The following is a 14,765-nucleotide window of genomic DNA, read 5'->3' as shown; positions in this document are numbered from 1 at the left end:
TTAGGAAATTTCCTAATCACTTTGCTTGGAACCAAGCAACAATTCCTATATTTAAACGGAGATCGTGGACCTATCTGATAGACCAATACATGCACTACACACAAACTTTTAAAGTCTACTCAAAATCTCTCGTGTTATTCTTACATTTCTTTTCATGACTGAGACTTGTTGTGAAAGTGACCTCTTGAATTTTGATGAAGAAAAAACTTGTCGTGAAAGTGATTGCAAAGAATTTCCAAAGACAGAACATAACCAGTCTAAATTTATTATATCTTTGGGGAATCTCGACAGGAACTTTGGTAGAGCTATTTGGCAACTTCTATAGAACTGTCGGTAGTAGCTCCTCCTTGGAACTGTGAGTCATACAAAGATTGTCTACGTAGCATTGTACCCATTTTCTCGATCGGTATCTCTTGAGGATTAAATTTGTTTCAGATAGGCAATGCTGATTTACAGCCGTGGGGTTGCACGAAACATACTCCTTATCTACGAATTGAATAGCAGATAGCAGTCAAGAGGACACCTCTTGTTTAAAACCTCAAAGAATCGTTCATAAACCTTCACAGTTTCAGACCGTCCACAGCAGAAACTGAACATTACAAGAGGCACCATATACGGAGCAGTACTCCATATGCTTTCAGTTAGCTGGGATCTCACTGGATCACAAACTATTGCACAAGATACTTATATGCACCTGCTTCGTCTCATCATGCAGAAATGAACAAGAAGACGCGTCGCCTTCTGAGGGATATGGACGGCAGTGACCTTGGATCCATGCTACTGACCTCATTTTTTTAATTTTTTTATAGACTCGTGTTCACTGTTACTCTTATTTTAGATCTACTACACCGCTCTTTTCTTTCGAGAATGCGTGCCATTTTAGAGATGATCAGCTCAGTGATTTAGCTGTCGTAACTCATAACAGAAAGACCCTTGACATTATAGAAATTACAAGCAGAGTGCATCGAGAGCCCGAGTAGCTGTCTTGTTATTATCAGCACCTGTATTCTACTTGTAAGTTTCATTGTAAACCTTGCAATTGCACTCTGAGGTAGCCAAGGAGTCGGTTCAAGGCTACGAGCCCGGATAAATTAGCTTACAGACACTGACCGGTTTACAGAACACAACTAACCATGTAGTCAGTGGCGGAGGTTGAGCACTTAATCAGGGGACCAGCCATGCTTGTTTGCTCTAAAAATTAATGAACGGCCAACTCCAAGATCATGCAGAACCATGTAAATAACCGATCACGCAGAACAGTGGCATGCATAATTTTTGGAGATGAATAAAATGATCAAGACATACCATTGCTCGCAGTTTCTGTCCTCCACTGGGTTTCTTTATCTACAGTTATTACACGCCAGCTAGGTTGGTCAACATTTGACTTGACCTGACGAAGAGATATCCATTAATAATTGAATTTAGATATCGTTTGGCAGGACTTCGATTGTGGCTAAAACAACTATGCTGTGGTTTCTCCGATGGAGTAGCTTTTTTAATTCCGACTTATCTGGTTGGAAAATTATTGACAAAATTACTTCTCTTGATTGTTTAAAATGGATAAAAATTCGAAATGTCCGTATTATCTTTTTCATTTTTCTTCTTCATCCTCGTTTTCCCTTTCCTCTATTCCTTTTTTTCCTTCCAATTCTTTCTCTCTCTCTTTATTTCCATCCTCTCTCTCTTTCTTATCCGCTATCTCCGGCTCTCCCCATCTCTTCTTCGCGTCGCTCTCCACCCCGGCTCCCTATGCCCGCGCCGCCGCGGCCATCCCCTCGCCGGCTGCCTCCCTTGCGCCGCCGTCGCTCTCCACCCCAGCCTCCCTGTGCCGCCATCGCCTTCTGCCGCAACATCCCTGTGCTCGCCGGCCGCCTCCCTGTGCTCGCCGGCCGCCTCCCTGCGTCGTCGTCGCACTCCATCTCCGCCCCACCTCCTGCTGCTCGCTGCCAGCCACCTGAGCCCCGCGCCCGTCAGCATCTCCGCTCTAGCACCCGCCGCCGGCCGCCTCCGCGTCGTGCCACCGTGCTGCCTTGTTTCACCCACGGGCTCCACCCGAGGACAAGGCTGGCAAATCGACGGGAGGAGTTGCGGGTAGCCACTTTTTTGGGCTCCCCCTCCACGGAACAGCTCCAGTCAGCGGGTTTCGAGTAGCTCCTCTGCCGAAGCCGTTCTCCACCGAGCCGTTTGGTAGGGCTCCAGCAGAAGCCACCGACAGAGCCGGAGCTGGAGCCCTCCCCCTTAATCGTTCGCATGCTCTCTACAGCGCTGATTACTACAATCAGGCTGTAACGAACAAAGATCACCTGTATCGAACAACTGACTAAAAAAAGCCACATGTTGGTTTGTGAGTCTGAGCTAGCTTACCTCCTGGACATTCACTACAAGCAAGACATGACAATTTGGATAGCATACTACCAGCTAAAAACACTAGAATTTTGCAGAAGCCGTGCACACAGTGGCTAGGCGCCAAAGCAGGTAGCGAATGCACCATGCACCTCTGCATGGCGAAATCAAGTGCGATCGCGACAGTGCCGGGGAAAATACGAGCAAATCCGTACCATCGTTAAAAAAGAGCTGGACTGCTTTGTCATTTTCCCCTCTCGGCGTAGGTAAGATAGCGAGCTGGTGTGCTCAATTAGCTCGTGGAGTTGTTGACGCTAGTGTGAGCAAATTAACATTTGCCAAGCGTTTCGTATCGCAATTAACCTTCTGCTATACATATATTTTTTCTCTCTCTAGAGCATAGAAGAAGTCTTATCAGGCCAGCCGTGAGAACAATGTTAATCTAGAATGCCTTGTCTCTTAGTGGTCTTATCGCAATGCAACTTGTTGCATGCCCTGGAGAAACAGGCTGCAGAAACTCTGAAAGTCTGTGGCTTGGCGATCAATAAACATCGACATTCTGGCGGACTTAAAAGATGCAAATAATTTGTGTCAATGAGCAGCAGGAGTGTTTGTCGCTGGCCAAGTCACCCGGCGACCTTTCTCGGCCTGTGCTGCGTGCGCGATATCTTTGTTTCCTCACAAATGGACAGTCCAATGTTTTGTCCAAGGGCAGCTCGCACAAGGGGAAAACAAGGAAAAGAGCTTTGCCGAAATTAGCGTCCATACGGTATGTTGCCAAGTTGGACGTCCCTGACTCCCTGAGTTGTATGGTGCTGCAAGCAAAGTGAACGCGCGCTGTTCATGGTCACCTACAGGCTACAGACAGGAACTGGAGGGACAACTCAAATCACACTCTCCTATCCATCCAGCACCAGTCGGTGCCCTTGCATTACACGGGTCCTCAGTTTGTCAACCCAATCATCATGCATTCTCTAGCATGCGTAGGGCCATTGGATTGGATTCGTAGGGTCAAAAAAGTAGGAAGCAGCCTTTGCCATGCATTGCCACTTTTCTCTGTTTAATTCGCCCTGGCGGCCAGGCCGTGTGTATGCATATCCAATTATTGAATGCTTTGGGTCCCCTACCCGCAAGTGAACGACGTGTATCCTACTCTATCCGTTTCAAATTATAAGTCATTTCAATTTTCTTAAAAAGTCAAATTATTTATATTTAATCAAAATTATGTAACAGAAGTGTTGGACCTCGCTCTTATGTGACAGAAGTGTTGATGGTTGATCGTTCGAGTGCCATGTTGAATACTAGATTTGCCATTTGGTAGAACAATACTCTCTTCATCCTAAATTATATATCATTTTGGATTTTCTAATTATATAGTTTTGTATTCATTTAGATATATACTTGCGTCTAAAGTCTAAACTATACATTAAAAAAATTAAAACGATATATAATTTGAAATAGCTGGAGTAGCGATCATCTGTCTGTACATTTCCTTTCCCCTTTTGAGCATGGATAATTTGTGCATGAATAATCACAAAATCAAGAATAACAAGGAGGCGGCTTTTGGTTTCATAGAAAGAAAAAAAAGAAGTATTTGCTTGTAGGACTATATGGACCTAATGGGCCGTAAGCATGGGCTTTTGGGCCAACCATGGTGGACATTGTTGGGACCCATGCAAGGAAAACTACAAACAAAAAGTAGCAGGGACCATTTAGGAGGCTCACAATAAAACCAAATGGCTCAAAAAAAAAATCAAATGTTCGAGGCCTCTAAAACACTCAGGTGGTGCTACATATTTTTTTCGCGTAGTTGATATGCAATTTAAAGTTGTAACAAACTCTGTACATAAGTTACTAGTAGATACATTGTGTCCAAAAATATGAAATCCAGATCTTCTTTTGTTAATGTTCAAAAAAAAGATCTTCTTTTGTAAATCATACACGATTAAAAAATTATGGGCACTCGAAGGAACCAGACCAAGCACACCACCACCAATTTTTCTTTTTTGGTCCGTTGCATGCACATGAAAATGGCTGACGTGCGTAACGCATGCATGCAGTTCAGTTGATGACTGATCTGACAGAGGAAAGGAAGGGAGGAGAGGCTTCATGCCAGATAAAGGGAATGGGGTTATCCTTGTCCAAAAAGATCCTGATCGAGCTGAGATCACTCGCCACCCCTGTAATTCTAAATCAAGCACTCGCTTGACGGAGTCTATGCGGCGCAGAGCCCGCCCGCGCCCTATGCTTGCTCCCGAGCTCTCGTTCCCTTCCCCCAGTTTCTCCGTACGTGGCCATCACTTCTCTCCTCCAGTGCTTCGTCTATTTACCCACTCACCCGAGCGGAGGAGAGAAGTGGTTGGGATCGATCCGGGCGAGTGCGTGCAGCCACAGGCGTCGGCACCATGTCTTTCACCGGCACGCAGGACAAGTGCACGGCGTGCGACAAGACCGTCCATTTCATCGACCTCCTCACCGCCGACGGCGTCCCCTACCACAAGACATGCTTCAAGTGCAGCCACTGCAAAGGGATCCTCTCGGTAAGTATTGCCTGCCACCACGCAGTCTGATGATCCTGAAGAAATAAATGGGAGTTTCTGATGCTGCAAAATTTATGCATTGGCCGCCTGCAGATGTGCAGTTACTCTTCCATGGACGGTGTGCTGTACTGCAAGACCCATTTCGAGCAGCTCTTCAAGGAGACTGGGAGCTTCTCCAAGAAGTTCACGCCAGGTACAATAATACGATACGACGATCTGGTCTCTAGTGTTGCCACACCAACTCTCTTTGTTTGTTGTGCCACAAAACCCGTCCTGAAAATTTTGTTCTGTAATTCAGGTGGCAAATCTGCAGACAAGGGTGAACTGGTACCACCTCACATAACTAGTATCATCACGACTGATTTCGGAATGTCTGATCTGCTGTAGTAACTGGATAAATGTTTGCAATGCAAATTTGAATCCCTTTACAGGCGAGGGCCCCAAGCAAGCTATCATCTGCATTTTCTGGTACCCAGGACAAGTGCGCAGCATGCCAGAAAACAGTGTACCCGCTGGAGAAGGTACAGAATTTCTGAACATTTTTCTTCTACTTCCCCAAACTTAAAAGCATCAATAGCTCTTCTGATCCTACTAATGAATTCTACGCTTCTTTGACAAATGACACCGTAATGCTAATAAAACTACCTTGTTGTTCAGTTAACTTTGGAGGGCGAGTCCTACCACAAGAGCTGCTTCAAGTGCTCTCACGGGGGTTGCATCCTGACCACCTCCTCCTACGCCGCGCTCAACGGCGTCTTGTACTGCAAGATCCACTTCGGCCAGCTGTTCATGGAGAAGGGGAGCTACAACCACATGAAGAAGAAGAGCACGTCCCAGGATACCATGCCAGACGTGGCTGCCGAGGAGCAACCGCCGGAACCGGCGCCACCGCAAGAAGAGAAGGGAGAGGACAACTAGGAGCGAACGATGATCCGTATATATCACGCAGACTGGAGTCTGCGTCTGTCAAATCTTTTTTACGACGCTTCTTTATTCCCTCCCCCTTTTTCTTACCCTCTGTGTGAACTCGGTTTGTCAAGCTGTAAGTGTACCAGATGCCTTCGTTACGTATGAGGCTCATGACAATGGCAATTTTGGCATGGAGCTGTGTTAGCCTCACGGAAAAATTGTAACTTTGTAAGCAGAACTACTACTTTGAATATATGATCCTAACAACATTGTCCTTAATCCTTGTACGCGGTATTTTATTGCTTCCCTGCTGAACAGTTTTCTATCACCGATCGAAGAGTGACAATACAAACTGACAGCAGTGTTCTGAAGAGAACAGAACGTTCCAATGAGGTGCGGATGTTCTAAATACCAGCAGACATTTCAGAAGTGAGTGACCCTTTATGATGCTACACAAAGGGTGCTTCTTCTGTGCGGAAGAAGAACACACCTGTTGGGCCTCCTTCCGGCAATAGGGCAACCGCAACAATGCAACTGGCACCGTCCTCCGCGGTGTATATGCCGGTGTCAAAGTTGATGTCAGTCTTGCAATAGCCAGGGTGCACGCTGTTGATGCGCAATCCCGGGTACTTCTTCGACATTATCCTGGTGTAGCCATTGATCAGAGCCTTGGACACCTTGTAGGCCAGGTAGTGAGAATCAGCAGGCCATCCATGAGATTTCAACTGGCCATTCTTGTAGTCTTTCAGGAACAGTTCTGACATCTCATCCAGCCTCTCTACGGTCAGATTGTCAACGTCACTCAGCTCCTGCTTAAGGTCTTCGCCGCTGAAATGCTGAACCACAATAAGCAAGGATCAAAGATTCTACAGATTAGTACACAGAGAAGGTCTGATAACACTGACAGCTGTGCTAGTTCAGAGAGGCGTACTCGGAGGAGTCCTAAGTTGGATGACACGTTGATGAGCCGTCCATCAGAGGAGGACAGAAGGATAGGGAGTAGTGCTTCGGTCACATATTTGGTGCCGAAGTAGTTTATTTTCAGACATTCTTCTGCTTCCTCATAACTTTCCGTGGAGCGCTGCAGCAACCATTGCAGTCTCTCCATTGTGCTCTTACCTACGAGCTGTTTCATGCACCAAGTTAAGTCTAGTTACCACTTCAAGTCAAAGAGACCAAGAAAAGGGAAATTAAAAACATTTCACGCCGCTGGAAGTTGCAGTCTTGCAGACAGACGGTAGTGTACTTTCAGTTGAAGCAGTGAGCCAGTGACGCTACTGTCAAAATGTGAGCAATCATCTTGGAGAAGTCAAAGGACTTACCACTTCCTCAATTGGTGCTGTGGTGTCAATCTCTGCAGTTGCGCCTATAACACCTGCATTGTTGATCTGCAGAGCCACCACCATCAGGGTTCAGTCCATAGGGGAAAAAAAAAAGGCGTACGGAAGGTTAAGGGAGGAGCTTACCAGGATATCTAGCCTGCCAAACTTCTCCCTGATGAACTCAGCCAGACGGGCAGCGCTGGATGGATCACTGACATCCAGACGGTGAAACTGAACATCAGGCAGCCCGGACTCATGAAGCATCTCCACTGATTCTGACCCCCTTTTCTCGTCCCTTGCCGTCAGGATCACCATGACACCCCTGGAAGCTAGATGCCTGCATACCTCCAGCCCAATTCCTTTGTTCCCACCGGTGACAACAGCAACCCTGGAAACAAAATCCACACAAAGCTGAGATGTAAATTTTGATTTGTACGCACGAGCAAAGATCTGCAGGGATGCCTTTTGTCAGAAGGATTGGGGCAGCTGCTCCTTTCCATCACCAAGATCAGACTCGCTATACTGCAAGGCCAGAGGGAAGACGGGCAGCGATGTGCTACTTGGGCATTGGCAAAGGATTAAGCGTGTGAATCCATTCCGTGCGCTTTATTTATGACAAGTGGGAATGGAGACTGGTATAGTATAAGGTTGCAATCTATGTTCCATTCTTCCCAGCCGGCCGGCTGATTTCTTTATAATAGGCAATTAGGGGGAGAAGGCTGTCTCGATAGTGATAGGTTGAGACTTCAGAGCGCTCGTCTCCCCACCGCGATCCTTATCCAAAAAGAAAAAAACACAACCTCTCCTTTCATCGTCCTCCGATCCGTCCCTGCTCCCCTCGATTTGCGGCCAGAGTTTATTTGTGTTGGCCAGGCAATAGCCAAGGTGAGATCCCAGAACTCACAGCCACACTCACACACGCATAAGCTGAAGGTAGAACAAGAAAACAGGAAACATAGCACACACATTCAGTTTCAATTTGGTGCTGCTGAACTGAATTGAACTGCAACTACTCTTCTAGTCTTTATAGAAACTAAAGTCAAACTAGAGTACATACTAGAATGAGCGCTTCTACCAACTACCTACTACTTAGTACAATACATGACAGGACATACTTCCCCTTCTACACTGCTGCCATATACGGCAGGCAGGAGCCGGTAGCAGGCCAAGAGCTCTACTAGCTTCATTGACTTTGCAAAAGGAAGAGAGAAGTAAATAAGCTGAGCAATTAACTAACAATCCTCCCCCTAATTGTGATACTCTTGCTTGATCTCTTCAACACTAATCTTGTTCCTCAACTCCTAGAGTCGAAGACGAATGAGTGTCTGGGTGAGGATGTCTCCGAACTGTCGAGCAGTCTCGACATACTCGAGCTTGATGCATCCTCCATCGATACAGTCACGGATGTAGTGATACTTGATGTCGATGTCCTTGCTCCAGTCGTGGAGGACGGGATTCCTAGCCAAAGCAATGGCGGACTTGTTTTCCACCCTTAGGACCGGCCCGCAGAGCACTTCTCCGGTGAGCTCCTGTAGCAGCCGTCGTAGCCATGTCCCCTGGCAGCTCGCCGTCGCCGCCGCGATGTACTCTGCTTCACATGTGGACAGTGCGATGATCCTCTGCTTTTGTGACTGCCAAGACACCGGACAATCACTGAGGAAGAACATCACTCCAGTGGTGCTTTGCCGCGTATTGACATCGCCCACCATGTCACTGTCACTGTATGCCGACAGCTCCAGCGTTGCCGTGCTTCGTTGGGAATAGACAATCCCATAGCCGCACGTTCCCGCGATGTATCGCAGGAGATGCTTGATCACGGCGAGATGATCCTCCTGCGGTTCTTCCATGAAGCGGCTCACATACCCCACCGCGAAGGAGATGTCCGGCCGAGTGTGCGTCAGGTACCTCATCCCGCCCACAATGTTGCGGTATCGTGTGGTGTCGACCTTCGCCACAACGTTGTCCTTTAACAGCTTCAATTTCTCCTCCATTGTTGCCTGGCACGGCTTGTAATCGCCCATGCCGCACTGCTCCAGGAGCTTCTTCGCGTAGGCGCACTTGCAGAGAGTGATGTCACGGTTGCTCTGCTCAACCTCGATCCCAAGGTAGTAGCCGAGCATACCCAAATCACTCATGTGGAACATAGCGGTCATCTCCCTCTTGAATGCATCGATGTCTTCTTGCTCCGAGCTGGTGATGATTAGGTCATCGGCGTAGACGCCGATGATCAGAGTCATGCGCGCCATCCACCGAGTGTAGAGCGCATGCTCGGTGGCGCACTTGGTGAAGCCGAGGGATGTCAATCTCTCATCGAGCTTGGTGTTCCAGGCGCGTGGGGTCTGCCGCATGCCACAAGGTGCTCCTCTCCGGCGACAGCGAACCCTGGCGGCTGCTGCACAAAGACTTCCTCCTGGAGCTCTCCATTCAAGAAGGCAAATTTGACATCCATGTGATGAACCAGCCAATCCTTGATCGCCGCCAGTGCTAGTAAGAGTCGCACGAATTCCATCTGCGCCATCGGGGCAAAGACTTCCTCGAAGTAGATCCCTTCTCGCTGCACAAATCCCTTCACCACGAACCTCGCCTTATGCGTCATGACGTTGCCCTGTTCGTCATGCTTCACCTTGTACACCCATTTGAGCCCAATTGGCCGGCAATTTGCTGGTGGATTGACGAGGACCCAAGTCTTATTCTTCTCAATCGAGCTCATCTCCTCGATCCTGGCGCGCCTCCACTTCTGGTCCTGTTCCGCCTCCGCGAATATGACCAGCTCCTCCGCGCTTCCAAGATGGAGCTCCTGCTCATCCAGAACGCGCTCCGCCAGGCCATACGGAGTTGCATTGCTGACGAGGTTGTCCACTGCGTGGAATCGCAGTGGCTCGCCGTCGATGAGGTCTGACACCTTTGGCGGAGGCGTGGCAAAGTGGATTAGGGAAGCCGCACTCGGGAAAGCTGCGGCAGAGGTGGCCGCCGGTGTTGCCTGTCCCACAGGCATTGCTAGCTCCTCTGCTTGTGTTAACACCGGTTTGTGACTAGAGTCAACCGCTGTAGATAAGATTCTGATAGCCGATGAAGGAGAAAGAAAAAGGGCCACCGATGAAGCTGCATTGACAAAGACTGATCGCTGTTGACCATGATTCCAGAAGCTGATGGAAGACCAGGTGGGCTCAGTCCGAAGCAAAATCGACTCCACCAAATAAGGGAAAGCATAGAGATTTATCTTTAGTAGTTTTTAGAAATAGCTGTAATAGCCATGTCGTAATCGACTAGAATTTTATCTTGCTCCAAGGTATAAATATAAACCCGTGAGCCTTGTAATGAAGAATCAATCAATCAATACACAACCTTTCGGTGTCACGCCACCAAAACCCTAGGAGTAGGAGTAGAGTAGTTTCGATGAATTCCTTCTAGCGCGTAAGGCTGCATCGGCTTCGATCTCGGGTGAGCTTGTAAGTACCATCACTCAATCATTACAACTTCTATCAGAACTTTCTGAATTAAGTCTCATATTCTAGTATTGTTGTGTGGCTAGTTATCAAGTTATCTTAGATTGCAAGTAGAACTTTTAGGCTTTATCTAATATTCTGCTTGTTTTTGACGTTGCTCAAGTTATCGAACGGCTTAGATCTGGTTAGGTTGTCTTCATCGGCTCCCTTGCCTTGTTTAAACGTTCATAATTATTAGATCGTATTAGCTGGTAGACTCTGCATGCTTTCATTACTTTATATATGCTAGGTCCGATAGATCTTTACCCCTTCCCCTCGTATTGATGGTTAGTATTGCTAACCATCAGGCCTCTGACGTCAGCGTGCTACCATTGAGAGTCGATGCTTCGGTCGGATCTTATCCGTATCTCACGAAAGCATGATGACGTCATTGAGCCGATAAGGGCGCATGCGAGGCCTTTCTACCGCGAGCCTGTCTGTTAAGATTAACAGGTAGACGTTAATGCCCTCTCATTGTGTTACCTTGTCTAAGTTCAATTGCACGGTCAAGATATTGATTAGACTTTGTTACCTTAATAGGCTTGTAAGCGGCAGGCAAGAGGTCTTTGGTGATGGTGCTCTAGTCTTTTACTTTGTCAGATCGAGGTTGATGCCCTCTCATTTATGTTTCCTTGTCTATATTCAGTACACTTATCAAGATATTAATTAAGATCTGTTAATATATCTGGCTTGCGTACAGTCAGCATCGACTGGTCCTTGTTGCTATATTCTAATATTTTAAGTTAGTAGATTGATGCTAATGCTCTCTCATTCGTGTTACCTTGTCTGAGTTCAAGACACTTATCAAGACATTGGCTAGATCTGTTAGCTTATCTGATAAGCGCGTGGTTAATGAAGGCTCCCTTTTATGGCTGTGGTATTACAATGCTTTATCTTAGCCCATTGGCTGACATAGCTGATAGCACATGCCATTAGTATTTCATTTATTTACACCGTATGCTTACATTAAATATCTATCTGTTGTGGTATTTATTCCAAGAACGCCTACCCATGAGTTCGAGAGGCTTCGCCACCGATCGACTCAGGAATTTAATGTTCACCTTGTCAATTTTCAGGTCAAATTGACTGGCACGCCTTGCACCACTCGCGAGCCGATTTAGAGCCTACACTGGAGTTAAACAGATCTCCTAGGTCCTCCGTGTTGTTCAACACAGAAGGCTAAGGTCCAGATTTTGTGTCAACAGTTTCCCCTGTTTCTCCTTGATAGCATGCCACCACACTAGGGTCTTCCTCTCCTTCCACCTCCTCTGCACCGCGGTACTCTATGTGCTCAATGGTGAAGAAGATGTACGATCCGCCTGCTCCTTCTTCCCCATCACCGGGCTCCTCCCAATTCCAGGTCTTCGCCTTGTCAAACACCACATCGCACGTGACATGAACTCGCCGTGCCCGCAGGTCGAACAGGCGGTAAGCCTTGCTTCCCGCCTCGTAGCCTAAGAACACCATCAGGGTGCTCTTGTCCTCCAGCTTGGTGAGGCTGGGCTTCGTCGTCTTAATGTGCCCAACGCACCCGAACGTGCGCAGGAAGGACATGTCTAGCTTCCGGCTGTGCCACGCCTCAAAGGGTGTCATCCCCTTCAAGCTCTTCGTCAGCGTGCGGTTCAAGATGAACACCGCCGTGCTCACCGTCTCACCCCAGAACGCCGGTGGCATCTTCTTCGCCTTGAGCATACTTCTCGCCATGCCGACGATCATCTGGTTGCACCTCTCCACAACCCCATTTTGCTGTGGCAAGTATGGCACCATGAGGTGTTGCTCGACTCCTTCCTCTACACAGTAGAGTCCAAATTTGATCGAATTGAACTCCCCAGCATGATCCATCCTCAACACCTTCAGCTTCTTCCCCGTCTCCAACTCCACCCGCACCTTGAACTATCGGGTCACCGTCGCCACCTCGTCTTTGCTTGCTAGGAGGTGCAACCACATGAAGCGGATGTAGTCGTCTACCAGTAGGAGGAAGAAGCATCGTCCTCCATGTGTGGCCGGCGTGATTGGCTGACACAAGTCATCGTGGATGAGCTTTAGGAGGTTGTTGGCGCGGTACTTCGCCGTCTTCAGGAATGGTCGCCGCCTCTGCTCCCCCACGAGGCAGCTGTCACACAGCTCACTCGCATGCTCGATCTTCGGCAACCCACGCACCATCTCATGGCGTGCTAGGCTCGCCACTGCGTCAAAGCTAAGATGCCCAAAGCAGGCATGCCACAGCCAAGCTACGTTGCCATCGTGTGCCGCCAAACAGACGAGCTTCATCAGAAGAAGGTCGAGCATGTAGAGGCGGTTGGTGGAGCAGTTGACCTTGGCGAGTTGCTGGTGGTCCCTATCGCGGATGCGGAGCATGACATCATCGATGAGCACCTGGCAGCCTCGCTCGTCGAGCTGCCCGATGCTGATGATGTTGCTCCTCAGCTTCGGGATGTAGTACATGTCGTGAGCGCGTGGTGCTCGCCGTTCAGGCACTTGAAGACCACCGTGCCGTGCCCTTGGATCCCCATGCGTGATCCATCACCGCACTTCATCATCCCGACGACCCCGGTGTCGAGCTCGGAGAAGGCGTCTCGATCTCCGGCCATGTGGTTGCTGGAGTCCAGGTACACATCTTCTTCTCCGCGCCGCCACCACCTTCTTCTCCGAGGTGCATGTGAGCTTGCATTTCGTCGAGCATGACGCGTGGGTGTGGGGCTTCTTCAGCCTTGTCACTGAGAGCAGAGACCTGCGCCATCAGGAGGGCGGGCTCCTCATTGTCGTCCTGGTCCAGGTGTGCATGATCCTGGTGGCATGGCTGCTTGCAGTCGCGAGCCTAGTGCTCAGTATTGCCCAGTATTGCCGCAATTCAGGCACTGGTCCTTGCTAACGCGCCCGCCACCGTCACCGCCGCACTTCTTCCTTGTCTTGTTGCGCCCTCTTCCGCGTCCGCCGCCACCGCCACTACGCAAAATAGAGGACCCTTCCCTTGCCTTCCGCTCAAGCACACGCGCCGCCCACTGCTCCTCAGTGAGTAGCAGCTAGCCACCGGCGGATGTGTGCGTCGGCGCCTCCACGACGCGGTCCTCGACCACCTTGAGTCGTCCCGCAATGTCTTCAATCATGAGCTCACTTATCTCGAGCAGCGTCTCGATTGACATTGCAATTTGGGCGAATCGTGATGGCACGGCCTGCAGGAACTTGGCGACGACCCTCCTCCTCACTGATGGTGTCACCCAGCGACCCAAACTGGCTCACCATCGTCGTGGGCCGGAGTGCGAAGTCCTCGATGGCCTCGCCGTCGCAGAAGACGATCGCTTCATACTCACGGCGGAGCTGCTGTGCCTTCGCCTTTGTCTTGAGGCTGGCCTCCTTCACCATGTCCTTGGAGCCGACCGAGACAGAGAATTCCGATGGCACGCCCTTTATGATGGCCTCCATGGCCATTTGGTCTTCTTGCTTGTCATTTGTGCCGATGCTCAAGAACTTCCAAAGGCCCCTAGTCTTCATCATCACCTCCCACTCATTGTAGTTGCTGCGGATGAGGATGGGGTAATGCGCGTTGCTAATGTCTTGCACCGTCTTCTTCACCACGTACGTCGCCCCGCGACGCTCCAGTGATAGAGACGGCCGACGCCCAATAGAGGCAGGCCGGCACCCTCGTTCTCGTCCTCTCTCAGCCATCGCCACCCTGAATCACTCAAAATGCAGCTCTGATACCACTTGTTGGCAATGGCTAAGGTGAGTTCCTTGAACTCACAGCCACACTCACACACATAAGCTGGAGGTAGAAGAAGGAGATGGAGAACAGAGCGCGCGCACACATACTCAGTTTCAATTTTGGTTTTGCTGCACTGAATTGAGTTGCAGTTGCTATTCTACTCTTTATAGAGACTAAAATCAAACTAGGGTACATACTAGAATGAGTGATTCTACCAACTATCTACTACTTCGTACAATATATTACAGGGCATGCTTACCCTTCTACTCATGGCACAGCTGCCATATACGGCCGGCAGGAGCCAGTAGCAGGCCAGGTCCATTGCCTTTGCAAAAGGAAGAGAGAAGCAAATGAACTGAGCAATTAACTAACAATTTATCCCGTGCGGAGCAGATTTACCGCCATTAACTAACAATTTGTCCCGTACGGAGCAGATTTGCTGCCAGTTGGGCATAGCATGCTG

The 14,765-nt window shown here is 48.9% G+C and overlaps 3 protein-coding genes across 5 annotated transcripts; 1 reads left to right on the top strand and 2 right to left on the bottom strand.

Annotated features, from left to right (window-relative positions):
• Positions 1-4,547: 4,547 nt before the first annotated feature.
• LOC117865496 (LIM domain-containing protein PLIM2b) lies at positions 4,548-5,870 on the top strand. 3 transcript variants are annotated; one of them, XM_034749718.2, is made up of 5 exons: positions 4,552-4,883; positions 4,977-5,076; positions 5,182-5,210; positions 5,315-5,404; positions 5,541-5,870. In XM_034749718.2, the coding sequence occupies exons 1-5, from the start codon at positions 4,749-4,751 to the stop codon at positions 5,799-5,801; spliced, it is 615 nt and encodes a 204-aa protein (XP_034605609.1). In that variant the 5' UTR covers positions 4,552-4,748; the 3' UTR covers positions 5,802-5,870. The 3 variants fall into 3 exon arrangements, with proteins under 3 accessions (XP_034605607.1, XP_034605609.1, XP_034605608.1); XM_034749716.2 differs by having other exon boundaries at positions 4,548-4,883; positions 4,977-5,210; XM_034749717.2 differs by having other exon boundaries at positions 4,766-5,210.
• Positions 5,871-6,061: 191 nt separating this feature from the next.
• LOC117865494 ((+)-neomenthol dehydrogenase) lies at positions 6,062-7,805 on the bottom strand. The gene is made up of 5 exons (XM_034749712.2): positions 7,577-7,805; positions 7,259-7,502; positions 7,115-7,180; positions 6,724-6,918; positions 6,062-6,628 (listed from the first exon to the last, which is right to left on the bottom strand). Exons 1-5 carry the CDS (start codon positions 7,612-7,614, stop codon positions 6,242-6,244), a joined length of 930 nt encoding a protein of 309 aa, XP_034605603.1. The 5' UTR covers positions 7,615-7,805; the 3' UTR covers positions 6,062-6,241.
• A 610-nt stretch (positions 7,806-8,415) lies between these two features.
• Positions 8,416-9,360, bottom strand: LOC117864790 (uncharacterized mitochondrial protein AtMg00810-like). The gene has a single exon (XM_034748881.1). The coding sequence runs from the start codon at positions 9,358-9,360 to the stop codon at positions 8,416-8,418; it is 945 nt and encodes a 314-aa protein (XP_034604772.1).
• Between the last annotated feature and the right edge of the window lie 5,405 nt (positions 9,361-14,765).

This window comes from Setaria viridis, chromosome 7 (assembly GCF_005286985.2).
Source record: "Setaria viridis chromosome 7, Setaria_viridis_v4.0, whole genome shotgun sequence".
NCBI lineage: Eukaryota > Viridiplantae > Streptophyta > Magnoliopsida > Poales > Poaceae > Setaria > Setaria viridis.
The sequence above is the reverse complement of the archived record's forward strand: the minus strand, read 5'-3'. Positions and strand labels throughout refer to the sequence as shown.

Coding starts and splice junctions, on each gene's coding strand:
- LOC117865494 (XM_034749712.2), bottom strand. CDS start 7,614: ATGGAAAGGAGCAGCTGCCCCAATCCTTCTGACAAAAG. Junction 6,919..7,114: donor CAGCACCAATTGAGGAAGTG/GTAAGTCCTTTG, acceptor TGCATGAAACAG/CTCGTAGGTAAGAGCACAAT. Junction 6,629..6,723: donor CCAACTTAGGACTCCTCCGA/GTACGCCTCTCT, acceptor ATTGTGGTTCAG/CATTTCAGCGGCGAAGACCT.
- LOC117864790 (XM_034748881.1), bottom strand. CDS start 9,360: ATGGCGCGCATGACTCTGATCATCGGCGTCTACGCCGATGACCTAATC.
- LOC117865496 (XM_034749716.2), top strand. CDS start 4,749: ATGTCTTTCACCGGCACGCAGGACAAGTGCACGGCGTGCGACAAGACC. Junction 4,884..4,976: donor ACTGCAAAGGGATCCTCTCG/GTAAGTATTGCC, acceptor GGCCGCCTGCAG/ATGTGCAGTTACTCTTCCAT. Junction 5,211..5,314: donor CTGCAGACAAGGGTGAACTG/GTACCACCTCAC, acceptor ATCCCTTTACAG/GCGAGGGCCCCAAGCAAGCT.